General features: G+C 34.3%; 1 protein-coding gene across 2 annotated transcripts in view; it reads left to right on the top strand.

Moving 5' to 3' along the window:
• LOC117336300 (fatty acyl-CoA reductase 1-like) overlaps positions 1–17,188 on the top strand; it is a 29,547-nt gene extending 12,359 nt beyond the window's left edge. For both annotated transcript variants that reach the window (XM_033896789.1, XM_033896788.1), the window contains 10 exons: positions 1,797–2,045; positions 3,457–3,563; positions 6,956–7,133; positions 7,811–7,855; positions 8,784–8,970; positions 9,951–10,032; positions 10,401–10,490; positions 11,321–11,450; positions 12,684–12,811; positions 13,931–17,188. In XM_033896789.1, the coding sequence (XP_033752680.1) occupies positions 1,797–2,045; positions 3,457–3,563; positions 6,956–7,133; positions 7,811–7,855; positions 8,784–8,970; positions 9,951–10,032; positions 10,401–10,490; positions 11,321–11,450; positions 12,684–12,811; positions 13,931–14,096 (1,362 nt within the window). In that variant the 3' untranslated portion in view covers positions 14,097–17,188. The remainder of the gene's footprint in view (positions 1–1,796; positions 2,046–3,456; positions 3,564–6,955; positions 7,134–7,810; positions 7,856–8,783; positions 8,971–9,950; positions 10,033–10,400; positions 10,491–11,320; positions 11,451–12,683; positions 12,812–13,930) is intronic.
• The last annotated feature ends 836 nt before the right edge of the window (positions 17,189–18,024 follow it).

The raw sequence follows: 18,024 nt of genomic DNA, 5'->3' as shown, positions 1-18,024 counted from the left end.
GTCTGAAATCATCAGTGATTTCTCTGTTTTAGTCTTACAATGATCAGTGATTTCTCTGTTTTAACGTCCTACAATGATCAGTGATTTCTCTGTTTTAGTCCTACAATGATCAGTGATTTCTCTGTTTTAGTCTTACAATGATCAGTGATTTCTCTGTTTTAGTCTTACAATGATCAGTGATTTCTCTGTTTTAGTCCTACAATGATCAGTGATTTCTCTGTTTTAGTCTTACAATCATCAGTGATTTCGCTGTTTTAGTCTTACAATCATCAGTGATTTCTCTGTTTTAGTCTTTCAATGATCAATGATTTCTCTGTTTTAGTCTGAAATCATCAGTGATTTCTCTGTTTTAGTCTTACAATGATCAGTGATGTCTCTGTTTTAGTCTTACAATGATCAGTGATTTCTCTGTTTTAACGTCCAGGTACAATGATCAGTGATTTCTCTGTTTTAGTCCTACAATGATCAGTGATTTCTCTGTTTTAGTCTTACAATCATCAGTGATTTCTCTGTTTTAGTCCTACAATGATCAGTGATTTCTCTGTTTTAGTCCTACAATGATCAGTGATGTCTCTGTTTTAGTCTTACAATCATCAGTGATTTCTCTGTTTTAGTCCTACAATGATCAGTGATTTCTCTGTTTTAGTCCTACAATGATCAGTGATTTCTCTGTTTTAACGTCCTACAATGATCAGTGATTTCTCTGTTTTAGTCCTACAATGATCAGTGATTTCTCTGTTTTAGTCCTACAATGATCAGTGATTTCTCTGTTTTAGTCTTACAATGATCAGTGATTTCTCTGTTTTAGTCTTACAATGATCAGTGATTTCTCTTTTTTAACGTCCTACAATGATCAGTGATTTCTCTGTTTTAGTCTTACAATGATCAGTGATTTCTCTGTTTTAGTATGAAATGATCAGTGATTTCTCTGTTTTAGTCTTTCAATGATCAGTGATTTCTGTTTTAACGCCCTACAATGATCAGTGATTTCTCTGTTTTAGTCTTTCAATGATCAGTGATTTCTCTGTTTTAGTCTGAAATCATCAGTGATTTCTCCGTTTTAGTCTTACAATGATCAGTGATTTCTCTGTTTTAGTCCTATAATGATCAGTGATTTCTCTGTTTTAGTCTTACAATGATCAGTGATGTCTCTGTTTTAGTCTTACAATGATCAGTGATGTCTCTGTTTTAGTATGAAATGATCAGTGATGTCTCTGTTTTAGTATGAAATGATCAGTGATTTCTCTGTTTTAGTCCTACAATGATCGGTGATTTCTCTGTTTTAATCTCACATTGATCAGTGATTTCTCTGTTTTAGTTTTACAATGATCACTAGTGATTTCTCTGTTTTAGTTTTACAATGATCACTAGTGATTTCTCTGTTTTAGTCCTACAATGATCAAAGATTTCTCTGTTTTAACGTCCTACAATGATCAGTGATTTCTCTGTTTTAGTCTTTTTATATGATCAGTGATTTCTCTGTTTTAGTCTTACAATTATCAGTGATTTCTCTGTTTTAGTCTTACAATGATCAGTGATGTCTCTGCTTTAATCTGAAATGATCAGTGATTTCTCTGGTTATAGTCTTACAATCATCAGTGATTTCTCTGTTTTTATCCCACAATTATCAGTGATTTCTCTGTTTTAGTCTTAAATGATCAGTAACTTCTTTTTAAACCTTGACGATTATCAGTGTGATTTCTTCCTGTCCAGTATATGACCCAATATAGCTATAACGATGTTTCTGGACCTGATTTTGTTTTAGATAGCTTATGAACCATTTCTCTTGTTTTAAGGCATTTGAAAAGTTAAGGAATGATCAGCCTGATTTCTACAAGAAAATCAAGCCAATAAATGGAGACATATCCCAAGATGGCTTAGGAGTCTCTGAAGAAGATGCAGAACTTCTCCAGGAGAAAGTAAATGTTGTATTCCATGGAGCAGCGACAGTGCGGTTTGACGAGCCCCTGCGTGTAGCTGTTGAGATGAATCTCCTTGGTATTCGGCGGATGGTGCAGTTCTGCCGGAAATTCAAACATCTGGAGGTTTGTTACTATTTCTTTATATAAATCAAGGTAAATAAATAATTTGAATATGTTCTGTACAGTATTTTCTTAACATAGGTATCATGCATACAGGATCATGTGAGTTTCTATTCCATTAAAGATTTTAACAAGTCTATAGATCTGTAACAAGCTTAACTGAAAATAACAATTCTGACAAGATCCTTGTTCATCACATGATCAGAATTTAAAACTAATATGACAGATAACATAGTTCTCTATCATTCTTGGTTTCTTATTTAAACAAAAATACTATATGATCTCCTGGAGACGTGATAACTGTCAGTTGGAGCACCAGCTACGTAACCTCAGGTGAAGATCCGAGGTGCGTGGTTTGACACGTACACTCCCCACCCACGTTGGTTTGTGTTTCTTGGGGAGCTGAGAAATGAGCCTGTCTGTACTGTCATGGTTCTGTACTTGGGCAAGACATTTTACCCTATAATTGTTGTGGATGGCTTGCGACAGGCCTCTCATATGTTGTTTAATGAAGTGTAGTCACCAGCTACTACAATGAGACCCTGCCTCAAAATGGCCCTGGCGGGTCACGGGGGTAATAATCCTGCACTGTTTTGTTCACATTATATATTTTTGTTTGACTTCTCTATATTTACATCATCGTATTGTTCTCTATATTTACATCATCGTATTGTTCTCTATATTTACATCATCATATTGTTCTCTATATTTACATCATCGTATCGTTCTCTATATTTACATCATCGTATCGTTCTCTATATTTACATCATCGTATTGTTCTCTATATTTACATCATTAAATTGGTCTCTATATTTACATCATTAAATTGTTCTCTATATTTTACATCATCGTATTGTTCTCTATATTTACATCATCGTATTGTTCTCTATATTTACATCATCGTATCGTTCTCTATATTTACATCATCGTATTGTTCTCTATATTTACATCATCGTATCGTTCTCTATATTTACATCATCGTATCGTTCTCTATATTTACATCATCGTATCGTTCTCTATATTTACATCATCGTATCGTTCTCTATATTTACATCATTAAATTGTTCTCTATATTTACATCATTAAATTGTTCTCTATATTTACATCATTAAATTGTTCTCTATATTTACATCATTAAACTGTTCTCTATATTTACATAATTGTATTGTTCTCTATATTTACATCATTAAATCGTTCTCTATATTTACATCATCGTATTGTTCTCTATATTTACATCATCGTATAGTTCTCTATATTTACATCATTAAATTGTTCCCCCATATTGACATCATCGTATCGTTCTCTATACTTACATCATTGTATTGTTCATTATATTTACATCATCGTATTGTTGATAGATTCTCCCGTGACCTCCGTATATTTATGCGTCCTCATCGCCCCATTTCTGTTACAGGTGTTCCTCCACATGTCCACTGCCTATGCTAACTGTGATAAACCCTTTATAGAAGAAATGATATACAACCCTCCTGTGGATCCTCAGAGACTAATAGACGCTCTCGAGTAAGTACTTCATCTTGTTCCTGTATTCTGTAAACCCCAGAGACTAATAGACGCTCTCGAGTAAGTACTTCATCTTGTTCCTGTATTCTGTAAACCCCAGAGACTAATAGACGCTCTCGAGTAAGTACTTCATCTTGTTCCTGTATTCTGTAAACCCCAGAGACTAATAGACGCTCTCGAGTAAGTACTTCATCTTGTTCCTGTATTCTGTAAACCCCAGAGAGTCAAGAAAACAAAGCTCATAAATTGACTCAAAATACAGTCAAAATTCATTATCTCAAACTCAGGTAACATGATGCCTCTGCTCAACTCAAAGTAACATTTTATATAAAATATACTAACATAATGTAGGTTACCTTGAAGACTCTTGATAAATTGAGATAACAAGATTCTACTCTATATTCCGATATAGGAGGGGTTAGGTTATTACCTATCAATCTGTTGTGGGTTCATGCACTATACAGTGGAACTTCGTTAACTCGAAGTCGACGGGACCACGAAAAAACTTCGAGTTATCCGAGTGTTCGAATTAAGCGAGTTATCGTTTTTGGTGAAAAGTTTGGTCAATATTTGTCAACATTATATAATCATAATAACTCCGCTCTGTCGTTCATCAGTTAAGTGTAAAGACGGGTCAATACATGTAAATATATATGTAATGTTTCGTTATGTCACTTGTAATTTGGTGTAGTTTTGCCGATATACAGTCACGATAAAGTTTCTTTCACTTAATCACTTCAATAACGATCTGATGTGCAAGTCATGTTTGCAAAAGGTAAACGATAAAACGGAATTCGACAAAATAACAAGTTATTAATGTCAAAACAAATAACCGTTTAAGTTTAACACAGATTGCATACAAAACGTAACAGAACCATTACCTTTTATTGGACATATATAAAATACTGTTTGATCGGCCTACTTACTTTTTATTCATAACCACGCCATTTCCATGTGTATTAGCACCGGAAGTTGGGCTGCGCATGTGCGTATAAAATGTTACTGTAACTAAGTTGGCGTTTTATCCGATTTAATAGACAGCACTGACCGTTACAGTTGTACTCTGAACACCTCGGCAGTAATTACGCTATTGTTTCAGCAGTTTAAAGATTTAATAGGCGCCGGTGACTGTGTCATTTCTACACCTGTAAAAAACATCAGCCGGGTAGATCTACCGGTGTGTCAGAGATTAGTTCCGCTTGAGCGAACGGGTAGATGAGTTGTTGACTATCGTGTGTACTGATATCGGCGACCGCCTTGGAAAATTACCTGATGTAAGTAAAGCAGTACTTTTTATCACCAAGACTTGTTGTTATAAGATTCAACCGACAATTTCTTTTATGAATTTATGAAACACTTATAATAGCATGTAGGTTAATAGTGCCGATATGTTCAGTATTACAAACGGAACTTAGCTCTTAAAAAAATGTCGGCGTTTGCCACCGATCGACGAAAATTATACTTCGAGTTATTCGAACATTTCAAGTAGGATTTTTATTGTTGGGACCAAATTTTTACTTCGTATTATCCGAGTTTTTCGAGTTATCCGAATTCGAATTATCCGAGTTTTTTTTACTAAGATAAAGAGAGAATTCGGCCGGGACCGGCTAGGTACTTCGAGTTAAGCGGGGTATTCGAGTTATCCGAGTTCGAGTTAACGAAGTTCCACTGTATTTCATCATGACTCGGTCAACAGAGCGATTAATTGGGTATTTAATTGGTACGTCATGTACATGACATAGTAAACAATTTTGTCAAGAGATAAAGAGAAAAAAAATTCTCTTAGATTAAAGGAATCATATCTGTTATCTTATCATGAAATATTGAAATGATCCCATCAATGAAGGTCAAAACTTCAAGGTTGTACAGAAAAAAATGACCTGATATCTTTAAACCTTGCCTCACATACATGTATAGTTGTATGGTAAATTAACAGGAGTTTTAACTGTAGTGATCATGTTTACAGGTAAATACAGAAGAACAAAAAGAAAGATGATAATTTTAAAATCTTTATGTATAGGATAAAATATCAAGCTAATGACATGACAGTGGCTGTTATAGGTCAGTCCGTAGAACATCTGATCTAGACAAGGAATTTCCTTTAGTGAAGATCTGACAAGTAAATTTCAATTCCTATAAAAATGCATCAGGCAGATTTCTCTTCTCAGGAAGCTGATTATGAGATCAGTGCGTACTGTTATGGCCATGTCCTTTAGGAAGACGTACACTTTACAATAGCTCTATGAGATCTTAGCGTACTGTTATGGCCATGTCCTTTAGGAAGACGTACACTTTACAATAGCTCTTGACGTTGAGAATTAAAGGTGCCTTGTATATTTGTATATGTTGTTTTCTGAAGTACCTGGGTAGTTGCCGGCTATTCAAAGGAGACCCTGCATATAAATGACTCAAGTTGTTATATGGTGACATGGTGATACATCCAATAAACAAAGTTTAAGCTATACAAGTTTCCATGAACATGTATATATGTGTAATCTTACGACTGTAAGATTCTCAGATCTAAAGTATTTGCAATACCTGAGTGGTTCATGTTATTTAAATCTAATCTAAGGAAGTTTCCCTTATTGCACTTTAATGGTGACATTTGGGGGAAAATGAAGGCCTTATTGTAAGTTTTTACAGGAAGCTCTCAGCAATAGAGCATGTCATTTTATAATAACACTAGGCCTCTAGCTACCATGATCAAGCAGGTAGATAAGAAAGGTATATGTCTGTAACTTAAATTTTGTATAGTTAACATATTTTAATACTTTAGCTAGAAGGTAATAAGAGGTATTCTAATACATTAGACAGAGCCCTGGTACATTATAAAATTGTCATATATATGGGTGATGATATATTGTTAAGGGTATAGAGAATCAGAATATAACCATCCTACGCTGTCATTGGTGTGTCCCTAGGAAAGTCAGTTAACCTTTACCCCAATGCAATAACTAAAGGTGCTTTGAATAGCATGTGATGGGTCTCCCCATTTCCTTCAGTCAGGTAGCCATCAGCTTCAGCTATGTACTTACATGCACAAGACTCTGCATTGCCACATAATGATCTTGGCTCAAACATAATGATCTTCGCGGTTGAGGGTTGATAAACCCAGTATACAAGCAAAATGACCTTTGCTATTGAGGGTTGATAAACCCAGTAAACAAACAGTTCACCCCCAAAATAAAAATTGGGATCCCCAAAAATTACCTATCTTTGTAGTACTTTTTATTATGCAGTCAGACCTGTCATTTTACGAGATAATTCCTGTGACTGTCTGACAAATCAACCTAATTATTAGACTAATGTATTCATTACTAAATCTTGTAGATATATGGCTGTTTGATGTTAACATTTGATTGATAGGCCTATTTACTGTTCATTTTATTCAGCTGGATGGATGATGATATGATAGAAAAGATCACACCCAAGTTGATCGGCAACAAACCCAACACATATACCTACACAAAACAGCTGGGAGAGCACCTGTTAGTAAAGGAAGGCTCAGACTTACCCCTAGCCATTGTACGTCCCTCTATAGTGGGCGCGGCATGGAAAGAACCCTACCCGGTAATGTCTCGGCCCAACGACAGTCCATTTACTATATACACATCTATTTTCATTTTCTTTCTATTTTCAATGAAATTCAAGGAAGAAAATGGTTAATTGATAAGGAGGAATAATTTAATTTTTTTTTCTTTGGTTTTAAATCCTGTCTTTTTTCAGACAGTGGAATCATTATAAATGCATATTATGGCAATGAAAACAGGCAATTTATTACACACATTGCTAATTTTTAATATATAACTATTTTATACTATATTGTAACAATTTTGACACTACCTTGTAACTATGCGATGCTAGTAACTTTTTGACTCTCCAATCTACATTGTAACTATTTGATACTACATCATTGTACAATGTAACTTTTTGACTACAATCTACATTTGATACTACAATTGAACTTTTTGACTTTCCAATCTACATTGTAACTATTTGACACTACCTTGTAACTATGTGATACTACAATGTAACTTTTTGACTCAACAATATCTACATTGTAACTATGTGATACTACAATGAAACTGTTTGACTCTCCAATCTACATTGTAACTATTTGACACTAACTTGTAACTATGTGATACTACAATGTAACTTTTTGACTACAATTTTACTATATCATGCGCGCTTCAACTGTCCATTACTCCATTTACAGTACAATTGATAAATCTACTTACTGATTTCAGGGATGGATAGATAACTACAATGGGCCCAGTGGCTTGTACATTGCTGTAAGTAAAAAAAAAAAACAGAATTTTCTGGTGAACACTTTGAAATTTGAACAGTTTTTTCTATGGAAATCTATAACCAAAAGTATCCAATATTACATAGTTATCCTAATAACAAAAGGAATTATACATGTATAATTTTATCTTACATTACACATTAATTATCAACAATATTAACTTAATGCTGATGATTCATTTTGCTTCATTTATATGCTGCACTAAATAATTTAATTTTGTATGAAACACGCATTTTCATTGGCTGAAATAATTTTGTTATACATGTACCTCCATAACAAAATTTTTGACGTTGCGAAATGTAACGTCATTTTTGATTGGCTGATGACATTGCGTAATGATTTATCACAGAAAAGACTTCGCCAAAGAAAGTGAAATATCTTGGTGTGTATAAGACGAAAATTAAATTATAAGAATTAACATTAATTATTTTTTCTGTTATACAGTCATAACATAAAAAACTGGAGTGTACTCTCTTCATAAACCGCTTCGCTGTTTATTTAGAGTACACTCCAGTTTTTTCAGTTATGACTGTATAACAGAAAAAATAATTGATGTTAATCCTTAAATAATGTGCATCTACTTAAAACTTCAAAACTAAATTACATTGTATTGCTACAGTTTGTAATGACCTCACTTAATTATGGTGAGAGCAGAAGAATTATATTTGTCTTACTTGTGACAGGTCATTTGTTTCTTAAGAAACTGACCTCATTACCAAACCATGGCAGTCTGAGGGAGGTAAAAAATGGCGCCTAGAAAAATGTCTCCGGCTCATTATTATGCAATAAAAAAAATTAAAAGCATTCTATAAAAGTATTGTAATGTTTCCCTTGGCTAGATCTTGACAATATTGGAAATATTTGCTAAATATAGAGTACATTACATAATCTGTACATACATTTTATTAATGCAGGCAGGCAAAGGTATCCTGCGCTCCGTGAAGGGTGACTTTCGCTGTGTGGCCGACATTGTGCCTGTAGACCTACCTGTCAACATGATGATTGCGGTGGCATGGTATACATCAGTCGCCAAGCCGAGTTCTACCCTCATCTATCATTGTACGACAGGCGGTACCAATCCCTTCACCTGGGGGGAGATGGGTGTGTATTTCTATTATGATATAGTATATAACAAGACTAGTTCTGAACACATGGGAAATTCGATTAATTTCCAATTTTTTTACCTTTTCCCCATCCACTTAATTCGCAGCCCCCCCCCCCCCCCCCCCCCCCATCAAAGGGAAGCAACTCTAGTAGATTAGAATGCTCCATCTTGCCTCCTCTCCATCTTACCATCCATCTCACATCTCAACATTACCCATCAGTTTCCTTACAATTTTATCTTGCTTTCATTACCTCACCGTCATTCGGGCTGCGGGTACTGCAGCTTTCCTCCACCTCCAAACCTTGCACGTCCTTAAAAAATGACCCTGGCTGTCAATAGGATGTTAAACAAAATAAACTAAACCAAAATCACTGTCATTTATCTTCTCTCTTTATCCAGAAGTTATCCAAAGTTAAAACATAATGCAATAATCACAGTTTCAATAACATATTTTATAGTTTTATTTACCTTGCCTGTCAAGTTTTGCCAAATAATATATTGCTAACTTACTTTACAAATTGATCTAGTGAAGGTCACCTCTGCTTTAACTGACAACAAACCTTAGATCTACTCTATGTAAACAAATATTACTGCTTAATCATGTAAAGTGATCATTACACAGAATTTTGCCTGAAAATAATTGAATGCGATGTTTTTGTTCTGTTATGATTTGGACTCATTGTTTTAAAAGTTCACTGCAGACATCATACAACAAATATACTGGTTTACATTTACTATAATTACTTGTTATTCTATATACAACAAGGAAATCCACTCTGAATGTTGAAGGAAAGAAATTTGATGTATTTATCTACACTGCGTGTATATACATATATGTATCTACTTGTCGTGTATAAACCAATACTTACTTTAATCTATTCAGCCATGTTTTATTATAAATGGAAAGTTGTTAATACTTTGGTATGTTGGTTAAGGTTGTTTAGTTATATACAGTGTGTATAATATTTCTTGACAGAGGGCGTTGTGATGAATTTCTGGAAAAAAGTCCCACTAGATTCCTGCTTCAGAAGACCGAAGATTAGGGTAACAATGAATAGGTATGTAGATATATATATCTCAGATCACATAAACAGCCTACTGTTGGCAGTGAGAAGTATATATCTCCAATCACATAAACAGCCTACTGTTGGCAGTGAGAAGTATATATCTCAGATCATATAAACAGCCTACTGTTGGCAGTGAGAAGTGTATCTCAGATCACATAAGCAGCATACTGTTGTCATTGGGAAGTAATGCTTTGGTAAATGGGAGATAATTACATTATAAACAAGTAAAAGATTCAAAGATAGAGTATAATTATTGTATTTAAACTTGAAACAGATAGGATCAGGGATAAAACTATAAAACAGAAATAAGGAAAATTATTGACACTATGCAAAACAAATTTGACTTTTCTATTTTTCAGTATGATCCATGACTACTGGGTGTTCGTCAGCCATATGATACCTGCATACTTCGCTGATATGGGGTACTGCCTCATGGGAAAGAGGCCAAGGTTTGTAATATTTAACAATCTATTACAATAGTTTTCTTAAAATATAATGGGCTTTAGAGAATCTCTATACCTACATTAAAGAATGAAATCTGGAAATTTGATGAATTTGTTGATTGAAATTGATTTTGTGGTTGAAGGTTGTAGATGATGTGGCAAGGCTTCCCTTGCTTCATTCAGTCTATAATATAGTGACTATTTCATAGATTTCTGAGTAATTTTTGTGTGTGAATATTTTAATTCAGCTTATTGATAATCATATCCTTTAATGCTATTAATAGTACTGTTGATAATAGTACTGTTGATAGTAGTGCAAAAAGCAGGCGACATATATATAGGTAGCTATGTCGGCATCGTCCGCATAAGTGCCCGTGCGATAACTCAAGTTCCCTTGGGCTGATCAAATTCAAACTTCATACAGATCTTCATTATCCCAAGTGCCTGCTTGGGATTGCTTTTCAGGTCCGAAGGTTAAAGAACAAGGTCACTGTTACTAGAAATAGAAAATTTGTTTCCATGCAATAACTAAAGTTACCTTGGGTCGATTGAACTCAAAAGGTCAAGGTCACTGTTACTGAAGATAGAAAATTTGTATTACTATAAATAGTAAATCTGTTTCCATGCAATAATAACTCTTGTAATCGCCCAACTTTCTGTGCAGGTGACACATCCACTTCTGTGGAATTCTTCTTGTCTTTAAATCTAATATAAACTATTTCCTGACAAATCAATCGCTTTCTTTTTTCCTTCACAATTTAATGAATTTGTTTCTTTAATATGATAACTCTTTTCTTACTACTTAAATATACTCTCAATTTCCTCACTGTTTTCAGGATGGTGAAGATCTACAACAAGCTCCATAGAGCCATGGACTCCCTTACCTTTTTCATCACACATTCCTGGGAGTGGACATACAATAATCTGGACATGCTCAAAAGTCAGATGTCGCCAGAAGACATGAAGGTTTGTACAATATATATTTATTCAGTGAAACTTCTCTAAACCAATCATTCACGGTATACAAATATTTGGTCGGTTAAGAGAGGGTTCGGTTCGGAGAAGTGATCCATTATGGTCAATTGAGATACAATAGGCTTTGGGGATATTTATTGATCAGATGGCATTTTGTATCTTTATAATCTTTATGATTATATTTATAATGATATCGAAGTTTAATGATTACATAGAATGCAGGGCACAATACGGGGTATTTATTTTATTGGAAACTAAAGAACAGTTTAACAAATAAAAATACATTGTAAGTTCATAATTTCATACATTTATAATTCTTACCGACCTTATTCAGGACATCGATAACACATTTTGAGATGAATTCTGAACTACTATTAGCCTCTTGTCGTATGCGAATTTGTCTGCTGCAAAAATAACCTGTTTAGGGCCTCATGCAAGTAAAATGCGAAACTCTGGCTTTCTAGCTCTTCTTGTTTTCTTATGGTAAACAGACCATACCGTTAATTCGATGGTGCATGGTGATTTGCATGGTTTCATTTACCTACTACATGTGTATGTTCAAAGACAAAACATACGACAACAATTGCCACTGGTGTTTATTTCACGATTGGTTGGCTGAGCACACTCAGGTAAAGCAGGCTTACAGAAGTAATTTAGGGTATATTTTACCGCTCTGGACACAAAAGTGGTTTGGTATTCCGAATTTAGACGGATCAATATTAGGAAGTTTGTTATTACATTTATAAAGAAGGATTGTTTCTGCATTTACATCACCATTTCCATCAGTATCAAGAGGTGATCAGCTGTTAGAAGGATTGGGGTTCAGAAGTTGCAGTTTATTCAATGAGTTTTTATTTTATATGAGATTTTATGAAATTAGTCTTTTTGCAAGACCAGCAAAAATTTAAACTTTTGATACAAGTTTCATAATATCTTATCGGAATGAAAACAAATTCAAAATATCAAATATCAAATATCACATAACTAAAAATATTTCACAGGTTTTAAAGTTAGACTGTGGTGGGGGAAAAATCAAATGGAGGCAGCCATTTTGTTGTGTCATTTCCAATTCATTTTACAACATCAGTGTCTATATTATGACGTCACAATAAATTTCTGACTGATTCAGCCAATAAAAGACGGTCCAGGGTATATTACACTAGTGGCATATGTAAAATATTGCATGGGTGGTTATTGTTACAATCGAGATGTTACACTTTTCAGAGATTCTATTTTGACCCGCGAGGGATGCACTGGCCAACATATCTTGAGAACTACTGTATGGGAACAAAGAAGTTTCTCCTCAACGAAGACCTGTCCGGGCTACCAGCAGCCAGAGCTCACCTCAGAAAGTAAGTCTTAACGAGAAAGACAAGGTCGCGACAACTAAGGTCCAACCAGGCTAGCCACAAACACTTATGTTGGTTCCAATTAAATGCCAGCACTAAACACCTACTGTGTATTTGGTTTGTACCAGTTGTACTGAATAGGTTCGGTGAGTTTACAAGATGGCCGTCGCCTGAAAAAATTATCGCTTCAAACATAAAAAGCGACTATTTTGCTTTTTACAATGTAATGGATGTAAAATCAGTACCTGAGAATTCCGTTAACTATCAATTCGTATAATTTATACAATTTCATCGCAAATGAAGATTCCTTGTCTCATTTTAACAACATTAGTATGATGAAGCATCACAGCTCCGCCATCTTGGATCCAAGTGGTATGTCTCAGGAAACGAACAATTTGAACCGTTTCGGTTCTACTGGTACGCTACATTTCATTACGAGTATAGAAGATCTGTACTGGTACAACTGGTACGAACCCGATAACGGAACGAACAGCATGACTTGTGTTATATCTGTTGCCATGACAACCTCAAAAATATAGAAAATAGACTTATAAGGTCTGTGTTTCAGGAATATGATTTAAATATTTTAAGTAAGATTTTAATGGAAAACTGATACCTGGGATATTGAAAACTTGAAGGAAACCAAATTTTAATTTTATGATGTGTTTGTAACCCAGCAATATGAATACTGGGATATTTTTGAGGGGCCGCAGTGGCCGAGTGGTTAAGGTGTCCCGACACTTTAACACTAGCCCTCCACCCCTGGGTTGCGAGTTCGAAACCTACGTGGGGCAGTTGCCAGGTACTGACCGTAGGCCGGTGGTTTTTCTCCGGGTACTCCGGCTTTCCTCCACCTCCAAAACCTGGCACGTCCTTAAATGACCCTGGCTGTTAATAGGACGTTAAACAAAAAACAAACAAAAACAAACAAAACTGGGATATTTAAAATTTGAAGGAAACCAAATTTTAATTTCATAATGTGTTTGTAACCTAGCAATATAAATATACATAATCATGTACTTAACTTAGTCTTTTTTTTGTCCAAAATTTATGTATACATGTACATATTACATAGCTGACCTCTTCTGTATAGACTAATCTAGAGTTTGTATTGTTTTTCAGGCTGAGAAACATCCGATACACTTTCAACACCATCCTTCTAGTAGCTCTGTGGCGTGTACTGATTGCACGATCACAAATCGCACGGAACTTGTGGTTCTTCATCATGGGGCTTGTGATGAAGTTTGTGAAATATACACGTATTACCAGTACAATTGGTGGAAAATAAAAACTCCATGTTCAGAACGTAGACTACAGGGTGTCTGGAGCCACTGGTGGAAGGGATACAACATGAGGACAGTCTATTCATATATGCAGCTTAAAGCAGAACAATAGAAAATTCAGTCTCCCACAATTTGAAAACTTGTTTTCTGATCCAGAGAAAGAGAAATCACAAGATTCTGCTGAAATAGAATACCATTCTGCAGTGCTATCGTGAAATACATCTAGAAGTTCCTAGAGAACAAGGCTTCACATAGGATAGATTTGGAGGAAGATGGTTTTGAGAAATTTGTATCATCATTCAATTTGATACTATGTTATGGACACTTTAGCATAAAATGTTTGATAGCTGTTGGAAAAAAATGAAAAATATGTTGTTTTTTAAAGATATGAAAAATCCATAATGTTGGTCATGCTTTAACTTTATATTGCTTTAAAATATATCGTATAATAATATATCGTATAATAATATAGCATAAATTTAAGGTGTTGGAAAAACTTTTATCTCAGCAAGAAAGATTTTACTGGAAAAAACCAAGTCAAAAACAAAACAAAAATAAAATATTATTAAAAACAACACCAGAACAACAAAAAATCACTCCACTAAATTGTCTAGTCATTTCTAGAAAATCCCTGTAGTTTCTTTCTTTGATAGTGTTCAGTTTTGCCATCCCATTTAAAAAATATTGGAGTAATGGAGTGAAAATTTAACATATAAAAAGAAAAAAATAAGGGCTAGATTCTTTTCTTTTTTTTCTTCTTTTTTTTTTTGACTTCAATCCCACATTCTGTAGCTTCTTATGATGTCATTTCCTCTGTATAAGGTCTTTAAATGTTAGACAATAAAAAGACCAGTCTGTGTGTACAGAAAATGGGCTGACATAAAACCTGTACTACATCAAAATGGCCTCTGTTTCAGATGTACTTTAGTAAGATGCTAGAATTTCTTCAGTTTCTGAAACAACATCAGCAATTTAAATGGCAACAATATCCGAGTGAAGGAGCTGTTTTTATTTCTGATGTACTTGTGTAATGCTAGACTTCTTTCAGTATCTGATGCAACATAAGTGTGATTGGAGACAATCTTATAGAGAGACAGACGTTTCGTCACGGTATAGTTAGTCATATTTGCGGAGATTTTAGTTTCGAAATTAATATTTTCACGGTCTTTGAATATTAATAGGTCAAAAATAAATACCCAGTGAATATTCATACAAGTTATGATAAATATTTATTATTTATTTACAAAAAGGTATCAAAGTGTTTGCCTGCTTACTGTAGAATGTTTACAAGGTGGTGTTGCACAGAATTTAATACTGTAAAAGTGGAAATATTCGCGGTGTGGAAATTTTCGCTTATTTCGCTATCAGTAAATCTCCGCGAAAATGTCCACACGCGAATATATTAACACATAAAAATACTAAATATAAAAGATACAAGTTAGCGCAAAAATATCTTGACGGCGCGAAAATATCCACACCGCGAACACTTTGGAAGCTTGCTAAGCGAAAATTTCCGCACGTGAAAATATCCACTTTTACAGTACTTGCTAACTAGTTCTGCCTGCAGGGACAACCGAGGTCAGAAAATGCTGTTTCGATGTGTCCTGTAATAAGCCTGACCAATAATTTACTTTTTCTGTTGGATCCAATGACTTACTACAAGATCATATTTTAAACAAGGAAACCAAACTAAAGTTCTGATTAGTAGCAGTCTAAAAATATTCCACCAGATTCTTTACGGTGATGTGTTTAAGTTAGAATATGCTCGTTTTTCTATACTAAAACAAATTATGTATGTAATTGTGACTTGACAGCTACTTTACTCACAAAGTTGTGGCTGTCCTGACAGATTATTTGTAAAAATAATGAAATGGTTGTTATCAAGAATCCATTATTAGTCCTGGAGAAGTTTTGTACACACACAAAAATCTTGTGGGGTACTGAATTTTGCAAGAATTTATAGTCAGGTTGACTACAGCCATAAGACTGGTACATAAACAGAATATTTATAACAACTTGACATCACACGGAAGGCCATGTTGTTATTGTTTATGGAAGAAATGTGTGTAGATGTCTTTAAGATCATGTGTACAAATCCATGCTGCTAGAATGACAAGTGAAATAATGTAAATACAATGTAAGTAAAATGTACAATATACATCTTCTTTGAGGTCATCTTACGGTAATATTATGTATATTAATGTAATGACACTAAGAGATCGTGTGACAATACACAGCCTAATGTATGTATGTGTATAAATGAAATGAGTTTAGTTTTTTATGGAAATGTATGATTGTAATTATATAAAACACAGACAGAACTGAGACCTTTAATACATGTCAGTGGTATGGTGTCAAGATTTCTAACTGAAATCACACTTGTTGTGAGCTTTAATTGTAAAAAGAATAGATTCATATGATTTTTTTTTTTTATAATTTTCCATTCCTGTTATCCGTCAGTAACAAAGCTCTGGATAGTGTGATATAAGGTATATTGTACATGACTATTACTTTCCTTGACTTCAGTAGACCAAACATATGTTTCTTCAAAGACTGATATGTAGATAAGTAGATATCTACCTTAGATGTACCGTGTATTTAACACTTAAATAAGTACAACATTCCTATAATATAGGGTATATATGTAGTGCTGTCCTGTACGTATCATATGACTGTCATGTGACCGTGTCATGTGATTTTGTCATGTGACCTCGTCATGTATCATTTGACCAGCTGTGTCTTGTCAAATATTTTCTTAACTCAGAAATTAAAAATGGTGCAAAATAAAGTTGCTTCCTTTTCGACAAGTGCTCAATGGATGTTTGAGAATTAAGAGGACAGAAATTGTCACACCCTTTTTCTCGGCAATCTATATCTTAATAATGTTTGCACATAAGTGCTCCACTCTTCCATATAACAGTGCACCAGTACATGTATGTAGCACTATTGGTTATAATGGTTTACTCCATGACTAAACCCAACAGCTTAATTATTAGAATCATCTTTCATCTGTTGTTCATTTACTTAAAACCAAAAACAAAACAAAAATATTAGGTTTCTTGTTTCCATATGGATACATATTTTCCATCCAAAAACATTTTATGGCGATTTTCAAGGAAGCACTGTGCAGTCTTTTTCACCCTCAAATATAACCTTTAGTTATCAAAGTAAGTATCTAAAATATAGCCCACTCCCAATTTTACAGGTAACTTGTATGTAATTTGTTATTACCCACAGGGACTTGGTACAGACTCCCAACCATTAATACACATATACAGACTATATAGTGGCAATTTGTGCCAAGCCCCTGTGTTGCTGCCATTATTTTTTGTTACACTCAACATATCTTTTACTAAATTTTTCAACTTCTTCAAGTGATTATACAGGGAAAAACTAACTACCACAACATCCCATCATAACCCTGTGTTTTAAATGTTCAGGCATGCGCAGGAACTTGTGTATTCATTGAGTTGAAATCAGCTACCTGTTGTCATTCACAAGCTTATAAATAAAATTTCTTCACATAATACAACAGCTTTATGGTATACTCATTACAAGTTATTAAGTTATTTTTGAGTAAACCGGACTCAAATTAGTTTTCCCTTTGTTTCATCGGTTGTATTTTGGGCATTTGTTTACAAATTAAATTTCTTCTGATCAAACTTATTATGATGGATGGGAAATGAACTTTAATGAATCATCTTATTACTTTGTTTTTCCCTAAAAAAATATGGTTACACAGTTGTCACATTTAATGCGATTTTATGACTGTTGTCTTAATTGACAAAAACTGTGGATATGGAGCCTCAGATCTGTACGTGTTGCTCTATAGTAATCGCCTGGTTTATCTGTTTGCCCAGATTTCATAGTAACAACCCAGGTTATCTGTTTGCCCAGATTTCATAGTAATAACCTATTTTGTCTGTCTGCCCA

This window comes from Pecten maximus, chromosome 10 (genome assembly GCF_902652985.1).
Source record: "Pecten maximus chromosome 10, xPecMax1.1, whole genome shotgun sequence".
Taxonomy (NCBI): domain Eukaryota; kingdom Metazoa; phylum Mollusca; class Bivalvia; order Pectinida; family Pectinidae; genus Pecten; species Pecten maximus.
Note: the sequence above shows the minus strand (reverse complement) of the source record. Positions and strands in the feature narration are given on the sequence as shown.